The 13612-nt window shown below is 41.3% G+C and overlaps 1 protein-coding gene across 2 annotated transcripts; it reads right to left on the reverse strand.

Annotated features, from left to right (window-relative positions):
• Positions 1-1896: 1896 nt before the first annotated feature.
• On the reverse strand, positions 1897-13373 carry LOC134798085 (beta-hexosaminidase subunit beta-like). 2 transcript variants are annotated; one of them, XM_063770422.1, is made up of 10 exons: positions 13027-13373; positions 11471-11666; positions 8943-9052; positions 7357-7565; positions 6563-6675; positions 6221-6425; positions 5646-5772; positions 5429-5545; positions 4621-4814; positions 1897-2768 (listed from the first exon to the last, which is right to left on the reverse strand). In XM_063770422.1, the coding sequence occupies exons 1-10, from the start codon at positions 13186-13188 to the stop codon at positions 2576-2578; spliced, it is 1626 nt and encodes a 541-aa protein (XP_063626492.1). In that variant the 5' UTR covers positions 13189-13373; the 3' UTR covers positions 1897-2575. The 2 variants fall into 2 exon arrangements, with proteins under 2 accessions (XP_063626492.1, XP_063626491.1); XM_063770421.1 differs by having other exon boundaries at positions 5429-5541; positions 5642-5772.
• Between the last annotated feature and the right edge of the window lie 239 nt (positions 13374-13612).

The following is a 13612-nucleotide window of genomic DNA, read 5'->3' on the forward strand; positions in this document are numbered from 1 at the left end:
TCTTCCAGCTATGTATCGTCGCTATACTCATCAGCGCTATCTTTAGGGTTGAAAGTAAGTCATGGCCTCATGGCCTGTTCTATATAAACTACGAGCCGTCCACCTAGGTACGAGTGTTCTACGCCACTATCCACAAGCCCATCTTCCAGCTATGCGTCGTCGTGATTCTCATCAGCGCTATCTTTAGGGTTGAAAGTAAGTCATGGCCTCATGGCCTGTTCTACATAAACTACTTCGAGCTGTCCACCTAGGTAAGAGTGTTCTACGCCACCGTCCACAAGCCCATCTTCCAGCTATGTGTCGTCGTTTGAGGTTGAAAGTAAGTCATGGCCTGTTCTACATGAACTACTTCTACTTCTAGCCATCCACCGTCCATAAGCCCCTCTTCCAGCTATGCGTCCTTGTGTTGAACAAAAGCGCTATTTGCGCTATAAGAGTGAAAGTAAGTCACAACACCAATATAACAGCCACTCTGTCTACTCTGAACATCAGCCTCTTTAGCCTCCATAATACTCTACGCTGACTGCTGAGCAGGTCGATTTTACGCCAGCCCACTTAAGTGTGCTAATTATATTCGGCAACGTTGGTCCTTACTTCCTTTTTAAATAAGGACTCGCCTGGAAACACTAGAGTGTGTTTACCAGTGGCGGCGCGTCCATAAAAGCCGATTCCCACCGGCTTGCCTGTTTTTGGACGTTTGAGCAGAATTGTAAAGGAAATATGTAAGCCAAATTAGCCCCGGCTTGCCTATGGATATGTTTGACGCGCCGCCACTGGTGTTTACCAACAAGTTTTAAATTAGGAAGTATAATAGGAACCATTGATCCTGTCTATAAGCCCATCTTCCAGCTATTGCATTGTCTGTCCAGTGCGATCTTTAAGATTGAAAGTAACTCACAGTTCCAATAAGAAGCAAGTTTGCCTGCAAGGGCCCATGTTGTGGATATCAACATGATATCTATACTGCTAGATGCTTTTACTCGTAATCCGGTTGATCACGATCAGTGCACAATAGATACGCTGACATCAAAACAAAAGAGACCCGTTCCAATTCTCGGTCGCGAGCACCAATTAACAAGTTGCAAGAACAACCACCAGTATAACCTTTATTCTCTACTTTGCAGACGTGGTCCGTTGCCTCCTCGAGTGGCGCGGCTTCACATGGATGGGGCGTGTGTCATACTCCGCCTTCCTCTTGCACTCCACGTTCCAGCGTGGTCTCGTGGGTGCTGCTCGGCTACCCGCCTACATGTCTGACTACAATGTGGTACGTATTCGTTACATATTTCGCAGTCGTATAAGTGGTTTTAGTTTCCACACGACTCGTTCATCAGTACAGGATGGGATTCAAAATACGAGATTTCTTACCAGCCAAAAAACGACCTTTATGTTTAAGATCAACTTTGATACCGCCTCCACAATGAGAATTTCTGATTTTCCACAGTTAATAATCCTGGCAGCGACAGTGTTTATGTCCTTCGCCACAGGCGCGCTGCTGTACGTAGCGGTAGAGTTGCCGGTGGCCGCGCTGCTCAAGACCGCACTCGCGCCCCGGAGGGCCCGAGCTAAGGAGCAACCCGCTGAAGACGCCCCTACTGCTGTTACTACTAAATTCTAACATTAGTGCAGGGGTCGACAACCGTTTGATAAGAAGAACCAACCGGAGTAGAAATCATGAGCTTTAGGAATCTCAAAACGGAACAGTACATTCCTAAGTTTAGAACGTTGTGATTTGTTTTTCGTTGTTATGAAAACGTGAAAGAAAATAATAGTGATAAGTAAAAAGTGTGCAGTGAAAGAAGATAATGGAAAACAGATAACGAGACGAGCGGGTAACTTTTGCCATAATAGTTTTTAAGAATGGGACAAAAATAAAAGAATAACTGATTACAGATTTGACTTTTTATTCGAAAGACTAACATGCTGGAGTACCTACAGTAGTTACAGTACCTAATATAGAGTCGGATCGAGCTAACTTTTCATAACATTTACAACAACAAAATGTGGCAATTATATCATTAATATCAATTTTTTTATGAACAAATATAGCGCCGTTACTATGATTCCTGTACGATGGTACCACACTGTTAACTGACAGTTCCTAAACATAAGGCATAAGGTCCACCGACAGTTAAGAGTGTTGTTGTTTGTACAAACCTCTAGTGTTCTAGTGCTCCATCCCTTTTTTTTGATGACCCAAGGGGAAACCCTTATGGATCCCATTGGCCCGGGAGAAGCCCAGCTATGTCCGGTCCGTGGGGATGTTCCGACTTCCACGGACTAAACCCCCTGGGGTGATCCGCCGCGCGCTTTGTAGGCGGGGTTTCGGGAACTCGATTGTAGACTTCCGATATCCAACGTTAGTAGTTCATTGTACAGTCAGCAAGGTACCACCCCTGCATACAAACTTCTATGTAGCGGTGGTACCTTTTCTCTGCAGCTGACTGTACATAGTTCATTATCACATAAAAATAAAACTGCTGTTACGTGGCCATTGTGTTAAGTATGTGGGGGTATTCGCTTTTTCAATGCTACATCTGTTCGTAAAAAGCAAAAACTAATAACCTGTGTTACATTACAAATGATTAGGGTTGACAACACAAAAGCCAGGTCCATTGGGGGGCTGCGCGCCGATGTCGTGCCGAATCATGCGACAGGTGTGTTCTTCCATACGGTTACTATTCACACTCTTGTGATATTCAGATGGCACGTCGAATGGCGGCGAACTCCAGAGTATTTCGGCTGTCGCGCTAGCCCGAGGCCATGCTCTGGAAAAACAATATGTTAAATGAAGACAGAAAATAGAAGCCTTTAGTGTTGTTGTCGACCTTAAAGGAACACTGAGAAAAGTGTTTAATGCCAAGTTTCATGTAATTGAAGCATGCCGTTTTAAATGAGTCCGTAACCGTTTGGACCGGCTTCCTGTGGCACTTAAGAGAAATTTCTGTGGAATGTGCTCCCATCAGGTTTTCCCGGAGGATATACATACAGTATGGGATTATCCATAAAAGGAGGGTCGATAACGTACATATGATACCCCCGGAGTTGGCCTCCATTATGCTACGGTTACTGTATATTTGTTTGTTTGAAGTTAGAAATGCTTTATACCATATGAAAGCTGACAAATCTCCTAGTGGCGAGCCTGCCCTTAATATTCTCGCAAAACTCTTTAACCAGGTCATACAGGATACTCGAACTCCAGAGTCTTGGAAAACTGCCATCGTCACAGTCATACACAAAAAAGGAGACATTTCAAAACTCGCTAACTATCGCCCTATAAGCCTCCTTTCACATACTTACAAGCTTTTTTCCAAAGTCCTTTGCAACCGCATCACTCGTAACCTTGACGAATGCCAGCCCCCCGAGCAGGCCGGCTTCCAAAGCGGATTTTCTACGGTTGATCACCTTCACGCGGTAAAACAGCTGATGGAGAAATGTCACGAATACAACCGGCCCTTGTGCATGGCCTTCGTCGATTATGAGAAGGCCTTTGACAGTGTCGAGCATTGGGCCGTGTTTGACGCTCTTCATCGCTGTTCAATAGATGCGCGCTATGTTGATTTGCTTCGAGAGCTGTACGGCTCGGCAACCATGCAAGTTCGTCTTCACAAGACAAGTGACCCGATTTCCATTAAAAGGGGCGTGCGACAAGGAGACACCATTTCACCCAAGCTTTTTACGGCGGTACTAGAAGACGTCATAAAAACGCTTGCATGGGACAAGACCGGTATTAACAGCCATGGTGTCTTTTTGTCGCACTTGAGATTCGCCGACGATATTGTTTTGTTTGCCGAGTCCCCGGATGATCTCCAAAGCATGATTCAAGGACTATACCATGCTTCTATAAAGGTAGGTCTTAAGATGAATATGTCCAAGACCAAAGTTATGACGAACATCACTGGCTTTTCGAATCTCACCATAACGGTGGGAGCCGAAGAGCTGGAGGTGGTCGAGCAATACGTGTATCTTGGACATATTCTATCTTTCGACAAAAAACAACAGGAAAAGGAGATCTCCAGAAGAATCCAGTTGGGTTGGGCGGCATTCAACAAACTTGCGGACATCCTCAAAACTGATAACTTTCCACAATGCCTGAAAACTCGCCTCTTTAATCAATGTGTCCTGCCCACCATGACATACGGTGCCGAGACATGGACGCTCACTAAGGGGGCTGTGCATAAAATACGAGTAGCACAAAGAGCCATGGAGCGCACCATGCTCGGCATTAAACTGCAAGACCGAGTGAGGAATGTCGAAATCCGACGCCGCACCAAGGTACGAGACGTGGGTGACGTCATCTCCAACCTTAAATGGAGTTGGGCGGGACATGTTGCTAGGCAGAGTGATGGCAGGTGGACCAAAATTTTGACGGATTGGTGGCCGCTTTCGGATGAAAGAAGCGCCTGGCGTCCGCTAGCTCGTTGGGTGGATGACATTCGGAAAATCGCGGGGCACTTTTGGATGAGACTAGCCCAGGACCGGGATAAGTGGCGTACACGAAGAGAGGCCTATGCTCAGCAGTGGGCGACTGAAGGCTAGAATGATGATGAATGATGATATTTGTTTGCCATAGACTTGATATAAAAAATACATGAGATCACATTGGTTTGCTTTAATAACCTGCTAATTATGTTCCTGTCGTCGACACGCTCGCCCCACAAGCAGGCCTCGCCGCCGAGGATGTTCTCAGCCAAAGATTTGTCGTTCACCATGGCATGCGGGTCCGTGCCATTATAGTAATACTCCCAGGTCTTATCCAGGTAGTCTAGGTACCACGGCGCGGACAATATCACCTTATTGCCGGCTTCTAAGACCTTGAAATTAAAGTTTTTAGTATGATATATTTAGAATATCTATCCAATCCAAGTAGCATTTTATTACAAATCCGATAAATTCGGTAGTAGATTGGTTAATCGAGGTACACCTTATTTAGTATGATCTAGGTATCTATATTATATAATATAATATTTAAATAGGTACATTAAAATAAAACATAGTGGTGTGCGTATCGTACAACTTACATTAAACTATCGTGAGTATGTAAACATTAAACCCCTTATTCATAAACGCGCTACAAAGCTCAATTGGCTAAATAATCGTTTGTCTTTATCTGACATTTAAACTTATGTATTTGTAAGAAAGGGATAAAACATAATTTAACTAAATCGATCCCGTAAAGTTTTATGAATAAGGGGGTAAGACGCGATATACTTTGAATGTGTCAGGCCATAGGCATTAATCTTCTGTTTTAATGTTTCTACGTCACGGTGCACACTCAATGTGATCTGACTTCAAAACATAAGTTTTTTAACCGTTTTATTTTAATAATAGCTTGTACATAATGCTTATTTACCTGTAGGATAAAGAGAAATAATATATTTATGCTTTAAGATCGTTACATATTCCTTGAAAAAAAAAGTAGGTATACCTTGTTGACAGTGTGTTTTCCGTGATCATCATATCGCTCATTGCCTTTAATGGGTTCTCTTTTCCAGACGTGCACGGGTGTACTCGCTGGTAAAGAACTTACATCCTCGAATACTTCCTGAAAACATAGAAAAATACACTACATGTATGTGCATACTGTATTGTCATTGGTAGGTTTTTTTTTTCAATATAAAGATGATAAATGTTTGTAAACTTGCCTCCCACACGATGGGCTGCGACCTGCTGCCAAGCAGTTGGAACAATCTGTCAACGAATATTGGGAACAACTCCGTGATGGTCATGTTGTGCTCTTTAAGATAGGCCTGGATTGTTGGGGCCTTCTCCCTGGTAAGAAAATATTAAGGTCACTTTTTATGATATAGGAGGCAAACGAGCAAGCAAACGGTTACCGTCGCCCGTGGATGCCTGCAACATCGGAGGGGTTGTAAGTGCGTTGCCGAAATTCAAGATGGGAGTACGCTCTTTTCTTGAAGAGGCTCATTCTCTGAGAATATGTTTGCGGTTGTTTCTAATTGCCACTACTCCTTCCATACATTTTGCATGGGTCCGGTCGCGGCAATTAGATTAGACCACAGACATATTTTTTGAGAATGACTCTTTAACTGCACCAAGATAGTGATTCAGTACGTAACGTATTTAAAGACAGCGTCTATGAATGATATCACTCACCAACACCTTGGATTGACCTCATCCCCACTAACATGGAAGTACTTGTATTAGTCCCGTATTAGTTTTAAATTAAGGACGTCTTCCGTTATATAAAATCACTCACCAACACTTCGTATTGACCTCATCCCCGCCAACATGCAAGTACTTGTCCGGAAACAAGTCCTGAACTTCCTTGATCAGGTCTCCGAGCAGCTCGTACGTGGAGTTGAGGATGGGGTTCAAGACCCCACTTGTAGTTGTGCCATACCACTGGTCGGGGCACGTGAACACGAGTTCGGGGTGTGATGCCCCCCAGGACACGGTGTGACCTGTTTGATAAATTATTATTTTTAGGCAATGATCCAGGTAAGAAGTGCGCTATGGGAGAAACAGCTATTTTTACATTTTAGGACTTAGTAAACGTTTAATTTATTAGGTAAACGTTAGGTAACTAATATTTAAATACCTGGAACATCGAACTCGGGAATCACTCGGATACCACGCTCACGGGCATATTTCAATACGAGCACGATATCAGCCTTCGAATATACCATCGTAGGGTAATACGCTCCATGCTCGCTGAAATAAAAAATACTTTTTAAGAGATGTCCAATACTAAAGGAAAGAACGCCGGGTGCGTGCGCATTTGTAATGTACGAACTCTCGTAAAAGACGTCACACCGTTTGTAAAGCATATTTACGCAATTGGTCGCATTTGGTGCTCACATCTTTTAAACATAAGGGGTAATTACAACGCACACGTGCGCGCTACACTACGTAAAACATTACGAACGAGCTGTCTGAAAGGTAACCGCCGGATTTAAACTGCCTTAAGAGCATTTTAGAAATGGTGGTCCAACGTCCAAGGTAAAGACAGGGTATAGCAGATTTCAGATGGGTAGGAGGAACTATATAACGTTGGTATGGACCGTATAGTGTCCGCAATACAGCCACATGCTATGTGCACAAAAGGCTTTTTTTCTATTACTAGTGACCCGCCCCAGCAGCTTCCTCAAGAATCACTCTATTGATAGGTGAACACGGCATGAAAATCTGTTTAGTAGTTTTTGAATTTATCGCGAACATACATATACACAAACAGACAGATGCGGAGGGGGACTTTGATTTATAAGGTGTAGTGATGAGCTAATATCAAAAAAATCTTAATTTAAGGCACCATACCTACGTAATATCCTGTATATTAACGAAACGGCCAGTGAACTGGGTTTGGGCCAGAACCGGAGAATCCCTTCTACTAACCTTAATTCCGGAAACCTCTTGCTCTGGTACGGGAAGCTGTCGTCATCGACGATGTGCCAGTGGAAGACGTTCATCTTGTTCATCTCCATGGCGTCCAGGGTCAGCAGGATGTTGTGCAGCGAGATGTAGTGCCGCGAAGTGTCCAGCAGCAGTCCGCGGTGCGAGTAACGAGGATAGTCGTATATCTCCGTTGCATTTACTAATATTCTCTACAAATAATAAGTTTTAACTCAGTTCCTGATAAAAACTAAAAAAACTCTACAAGTTTTAATTTTACCCTTTTCTATTTATTTAATCGTATGGCAAGATTCGAGTCTCTTAAAGTATTAGAAAGTAATAAAGAATTAATAACTATATCCAATGTCTTCCATTAGGGCTCATTTAGACAATGCGAGAACTTGGATGCGAGTTTCATTACATTGCGGGTTTTGTTCGGTCGGTTGAATTGGACGTAACCAACAGTCCGCATTGTAACTAAAATCGCATGCGAGTTCGCGCGCCGTCTTAATCAGCCCTTAGGGCTGCGTCTTCACTAGGAGCAAGCAAGTCTTCATGGTTGCCAATAAACTTTCTCAGGGCAGTCGACTGTTATGTGGTGGATAGTCTGCTTTGGAGCTCCGCAGTCACACTCTGGCGAGTCTCGCCACCCACACTTGAACATATAATCAGCACAGCGTCCATGCTCAGTTCGAAGTCGGTTGATCTGGCACCATTCCTTTCTGGGAGCCGAAAAACATCCTGGCTTTTTTGTAGGGTCAAAGTTCGATAGGGACTGTCTAGGCGGATCTGACATCCAGTCCTTTCCTTTCTCCATTCCTCATTTATATTTTTTCAACTACACCAAACTACAAGGTTTTTCCAAAAAATGCAAATATATTAAAATTTATGCAGCTTTGATGATTCATTTAATGATAAGTAACTTTTCCCGAAAGTCAATATGAACCTTAAATCGGATTCCTAAAGTTGAAATTCTATTGGCGAGTATGTGGTCGCTAGGTGCACTATGCCTGGAAAAGGGTTAAACTGACCTGCGATTGACCTTAGTCACACCTGATGGAAACAGAAACTGCCTGATGGAGCTCACCGGATCAGTAATGGCCTATTCATAGTACGTATTCACTTTTGCTTTAAAGACACACAGGTCATATTTGAGGAGTGTCTTTTCAAAATTACTTATTTTTGTATGGTGTTCATTGAGAAATACGCCCTTTTGAAAAGACTCTCCTCATTTGTCGGGTCAAGTTTTCTTTAATATTAGCAATTTTCATCTTGCACCCATCTTACTGTAAGCAGGGGTGCGAAACTAATGACATCGGACAAACTCGGCTCCTTCCGGCTCAGCATTGCTCCGAGCAATTATTAGGGTTGACACAACTTCACGTCTTGAATTTTGACAGCCCTAAATAGCCGAAAGGGATAGTGCCATATGCATGATTCGACCCTGAACCGCTGTCAAATTAGTACTATTATTTATTCTGTGCTGTAAGGGCATTAAACATTCCTTACATTACCATCATCCAGCTCTCTCTGACCCTCTCTGGCTCTTCTCTCCCTTTGTTTAATAATTCCTGTACTTAAAATATTACCCTGTAGTCATCTGAGAAATAGAACGAGTGCAGGACAGTCTGAAGCCCTCGCAGAATGCCCCATATGGAGCCGCTTTTCAGAGTAGATACCTCTGCTATTGTTAGATGATCTGGAAAATTGGAAATCAATATTTAATAACATGATTCATCATCATCATTCTCTTACCCTTATCCCATTCACTTGGAGTCGGCGCAGCATGTCTTTCTCTTCCACACCTCTCTGTCGCCCGTCATCTCATCACTCAGTTGCGTTCGTTTCATATCATCTCTCACGCAGTCCATCCACCTTTGCCTCGGTTTTCCTTTCCTCGTACTTCCCTCCACATTCATATACGTAACACCTTTCTCGTCACATGAAAAGTAATGTGACGAGAAAGAATTAAAAGTATAGCTGCTATACTTTTAATTCTTTTTAGTCTGTTTGTCTGGCCAAGCAAATCTTGTCAGTAGAAAAAGGCGGAAAATTTAAAAAATGTAGGTGCGAAGGGTTATCGCACCTACATTTGCCTACATTTACCTGCAGGGTTAGGGTTACATTTTTTAAATTTGCCGCCTTTTTCTACTGACAAGATTTGCTTGGCCAACTTTAATTACATGATTAATTAGGTATATTATACTAAGAACGCTAAGCAGAAGAATTTCGTATACTGACACGCGATCTCCAACAGACAATTCTGATTTTAAATAAAAGGAATTGGATCTTTGATTCGATTGTTTCTGGCTTTCGACATCGTGCAGCTATAATATTTTAGCTTTTCAGTCAGTTTTTTTTTTGTGTATAGCGTTTTGACAATTTAGTGACGTTTGTATTTTTTTTTTTTTGTGTATGTTCCTAATATAATATATTATACTGTACTGTATGACTACCTAATGTAAGTTAGCATGTAAAAACTATTCAAACACAATACTGTATTGTTCATGAAATAAAGAATTGAGAATTGAATTGAGTTATAGCTATTAAATAATATACTGCCACAGGTCCCTATGAATTTTATTATTCTTTTACTTCGTACCTAACTAACTAAGTATAGGTTCATTTATTTGTTACATGTGTATATATTGGTGTATATGAAGTACTTTTAGCAAATAAACATAAGTGTATCATGTCATTGAAATGCTTTCAATGCGATAACAGCTTGTTGACCTAAAAAAACCGGGCAAGTGCGAGTCGGACTCGCGCACGAAGGGTTCCGTACCATAATGCAAAAAAAAAAAAAAACAAAAAAAAGCAAAAAAAAAAACGGTCACCCATCCAAATACTGACCACTCCCGACGTTGCTTAACTTTGGTCAAAAATCACGTTTGTTGTATGGGAGCCCCATTTAAATCTTTATTTTATTCTGTTTTTAGTATTTGTTGTTATAGCGGCAACAGAAATACATCATCTGTGAAAATTTCAACTGTCTAGCTATCACGGTTCGTGTGATACAGCCTGGTGAAAGACGGACGGACGGACGGACAGCGAAGTCTTAGTAATAGGGTCCCGTTTTACTCTTTGGGTACGGAACCCTAAAAACATTATATTTTCCTCGTGCTAAGTGTGTTGGTATTTATGCTAATATTAATAAGTACGTGATAATGTATATTACTGCATTTTTACTGATTGCATAAAAATTTTTATCTACACATATCATAAACTCTCCATGATGCCTTCAAAATCCGTAAATAATGCCCCACATTACGATAAACTGTTTTGTTACAGCAAATTTCTTATCTGTGAAAATGTGGTAATAGCTTCATTACTATATCAAAATCGATTTGGTAATGACATTCAAATTTCGAACATCTCTGAAAAAAAAAGCAATTTGATTTGACCCCTATTCTAATATCAGTCGAGATGACGTTTTATTCGAAATCAAATGGCAATTGCATACAATATTGACAAATCTCGCTTGTAAGTTGGTATCGGACGATATGGTAATCGACCCCGACTCTAATTTGTCTTTGAATTAAAAAAAAAACTACGGATGCGTGACATGCGTGAAAAAAGTTTTCATTTGCCGCCATTTGACGTACAGTTTATCTTTTAATTAGTTTGTAAGTAAAAAATAATTTGTTTTGTTGCTTTTAAAGTAACTATAACAAAAGTTTCGTGTAAAATATACGATAAAGATATTTCGGAGACGCCATCTCATATCCGCGAGTTCCGCCAGAGAGGAAAGTGCCCCAATGTCGGCTGTAATATGAGGTTAGTGAATATATCATAGAAAGTTTATAATATGTGTGTAGATAAAGCAGTGTATGTAACTGTACATAATTAGGCATTAAAACACTCGTGTGATACTATTATGAAACTCATTTCATTCGTTTCATAAACCCACACTCGTATTTTAATGCCTTTCATTATGTAGCAGTCACATAAACTACTATAGTCATAGTTAGGCGGTTTTCTCTGTTAGCCAATAAGGTAAGTATCTTAGGTCGGTAGGTGGAACGGGAGCAATATAGCGAATGAAGGACGCAGCAAGGAAGAATAATAAAAAAATAGAATTAGAAACACAATATTCGTAAAAAAACGCAATACCCACAGCTTTCATCCATGCCGTAATGCGGGTAGTCTTCACACGGCGCTGTCAGGTCGATGTGCAGCTCGGCGAGCCTGCCTCCTGACTTGTGCGAGCGAGCATGCTCGTAATGCTCGAGTGCAAGTTGGCTCTGCCGCGCGAACACGTGCGAGTAGCGTGAGGCCACGCTGGAGAGGAGAGAGCAGGAGACTCCGACTACCTGAAGTCGATATTTTTTTATGAAATTAGTGTCTGGCCATGGTCTAAACTGAGTCTATTTGACTTTATTATTAAATATTGGGAGACCGAGCTTTGCTCGGAAAACATACAAAAACTCAAAAATGCGCGTTTTCCCAAGATAAGACCGCGGTCTAGCATAAGTTGCTTTCTCGCACGCGAGTCCATATACTTGAAGTTACGACAGATGTATGGAGTCGCGCGCGAGAACGCAACTCATGCTAGACCGACAGATCGATTTTTCGACCCCGAAAACCCCATAGCAAATTTCATCGATATCGTTAGAGCCGTTGCTGAGTTCCCCGAAATAAATATATAAACAAGAATTGCTCGTTTAAAGGTATTAGATTAGATATACATATGTACCTAGCTATATCTACAAAACCTGGACTATTTCTGGGACACATGGGAAATCTCATACAATCTGTGCCGCCCGCTGGGTACAAATTAATGAGTTAATTCCCATCTGTCATCGGAAGTTACAAATGGGAAAGCAAAAATTTCGACCTTTTCCCGCGAACATAAATTGCTGTTGGATGCCATATGTCCCAGGGCCACGTGACCGAGGTGGGAACAGAATGAATAGGAAATTAAGGAATACGCTTAAAAAAGTGTGTGAGAATCCTGTGTTTGGAAAACATTATTACCTATCTCGGCTATCTCGGAAATTGGTATCTAACTTTACTCACTCTCACTTCCGTGAGAATTATGAAACAATAAACATAAAGTTATGGGAATGGAAAAAATCTGCAAAAAATTCAGCAAGGGGCATGTGCCACGGCACCTACGAATATGCAAGCGTCCATAGACTACAGTGGCCGATGCGCTTGTTGTTGTCTAAATAAGGGACGTACCTGCATGAAGTGATGTTAGTTACAAAGTGGATTTCGCTGTTAAGAACTTGTTAAAACATATAATGAAATAAAAATGTAAGATATCAACTTAATAGTCCTTGTTCCTTGCCTCAAAAGCAAAGAAATATATACTTAAGTAGGTATTGATACCACAAGAATTTAAACTTTTAAAAATACCTGCTTTCTGAAATAATGATAAATAAAAAAAAATCAAAAAGCGTTATGCCAAAATAATCGATTAAATACCAAAAAACCTTTCATCTGCTGATACTCTTCAAACTGCTGGATCGATTTTTATCAAACGTAGCTAAAAACCACCGCAAGGAAACTAGCTTTCACATTTAAAAAAACGCATCAAAATCTGTCCATCCGTTTGAGAGCTACGATGCCACAGACAGACAGACACTGGCGCCAAACATATAACATCCCATCCCTCTTTTTTGGCGTCGGGGGTTACTTATAAAATAAAATGTAAGAACACAGTTTTACCTTAATTTGGAATCGCCTATGGTCGAACGTAAGAACCGTATTTGTCTTCACTTGGTGTTGCGGTTTCGGCCACACCTCCCCTTTAGTAGCCGGAAAATGGGACCCAGCGATCGCAAGAGCCCATATAGCGGCAAAGATGTTTAAAAATATTATACAATTCATGGCGGTGTATTGGTATACCTCCCCGCGGGCAGGCGTACGTTCAACTGAGGGAACGAATCAATCGAATGTTATTGTACATCCTTATTAAACAGATAAGCATAACATGCGTTTAATAGCTTATTATAAACAGAGGAATGTATGCAATAACGCGATAAATACGCTTTATCGCGCTTCAATCTGACATTTATGAACTGTCCGTAGACGAAAATGTAACTAGAGCGGTTAATTTTTATCGTATACCGGACTCTTTTCTTTCTACCACCGTGGTGACCGTGCAAATTTGGTGCAAATGCTGCAAATAGACGGCGAGCTATTTTATAGCCCTGAAAAAGGTATACAATATTTTTTTTTTATCTTTATTGAAAAAAGAAGGGTTTTTTCACATGTGAAAATGTCACCCTTATTGTGACAAAGCAAAATAAAA

The sequence above is a fragment of the Cydia splendana genome, chromosome 16, assembly GCF_910591565.1.
Source record: "Cydia splendana chromosome 16, ilCydSple1.2, whole genome shotgun sequence".
NCBI classification, from domain to species: domain Eukaryota; kingdom Metazoa; phylum Arthropoda; class Insecta; order Lepidoptera; family Tortricidae; genus Cydia; species Cydia splendana.

Coding starts and splice junctions, on each gene's coding strand:
- LOC134798085 (XM_063770422.1), bottom strand. CDS start 13,188: ATGAATTGTATAATATTTTTAAACATCTTTGCCGCTATATGGGCTCTT. Junction 7,566..8,942: donor ATTTCTCAGATGACTACAGG/GTAATATTTTAA, acceptor TATTATTTGTAG/AGAATATTAGTAAATGCAAC. Junction 4,815..5,428: donor GAAAACACACTGTCAACAAG/GTATACCTACTT, acceptor TTTAATTTCAAG/GTCTTAGAAGCCGGCAATAA.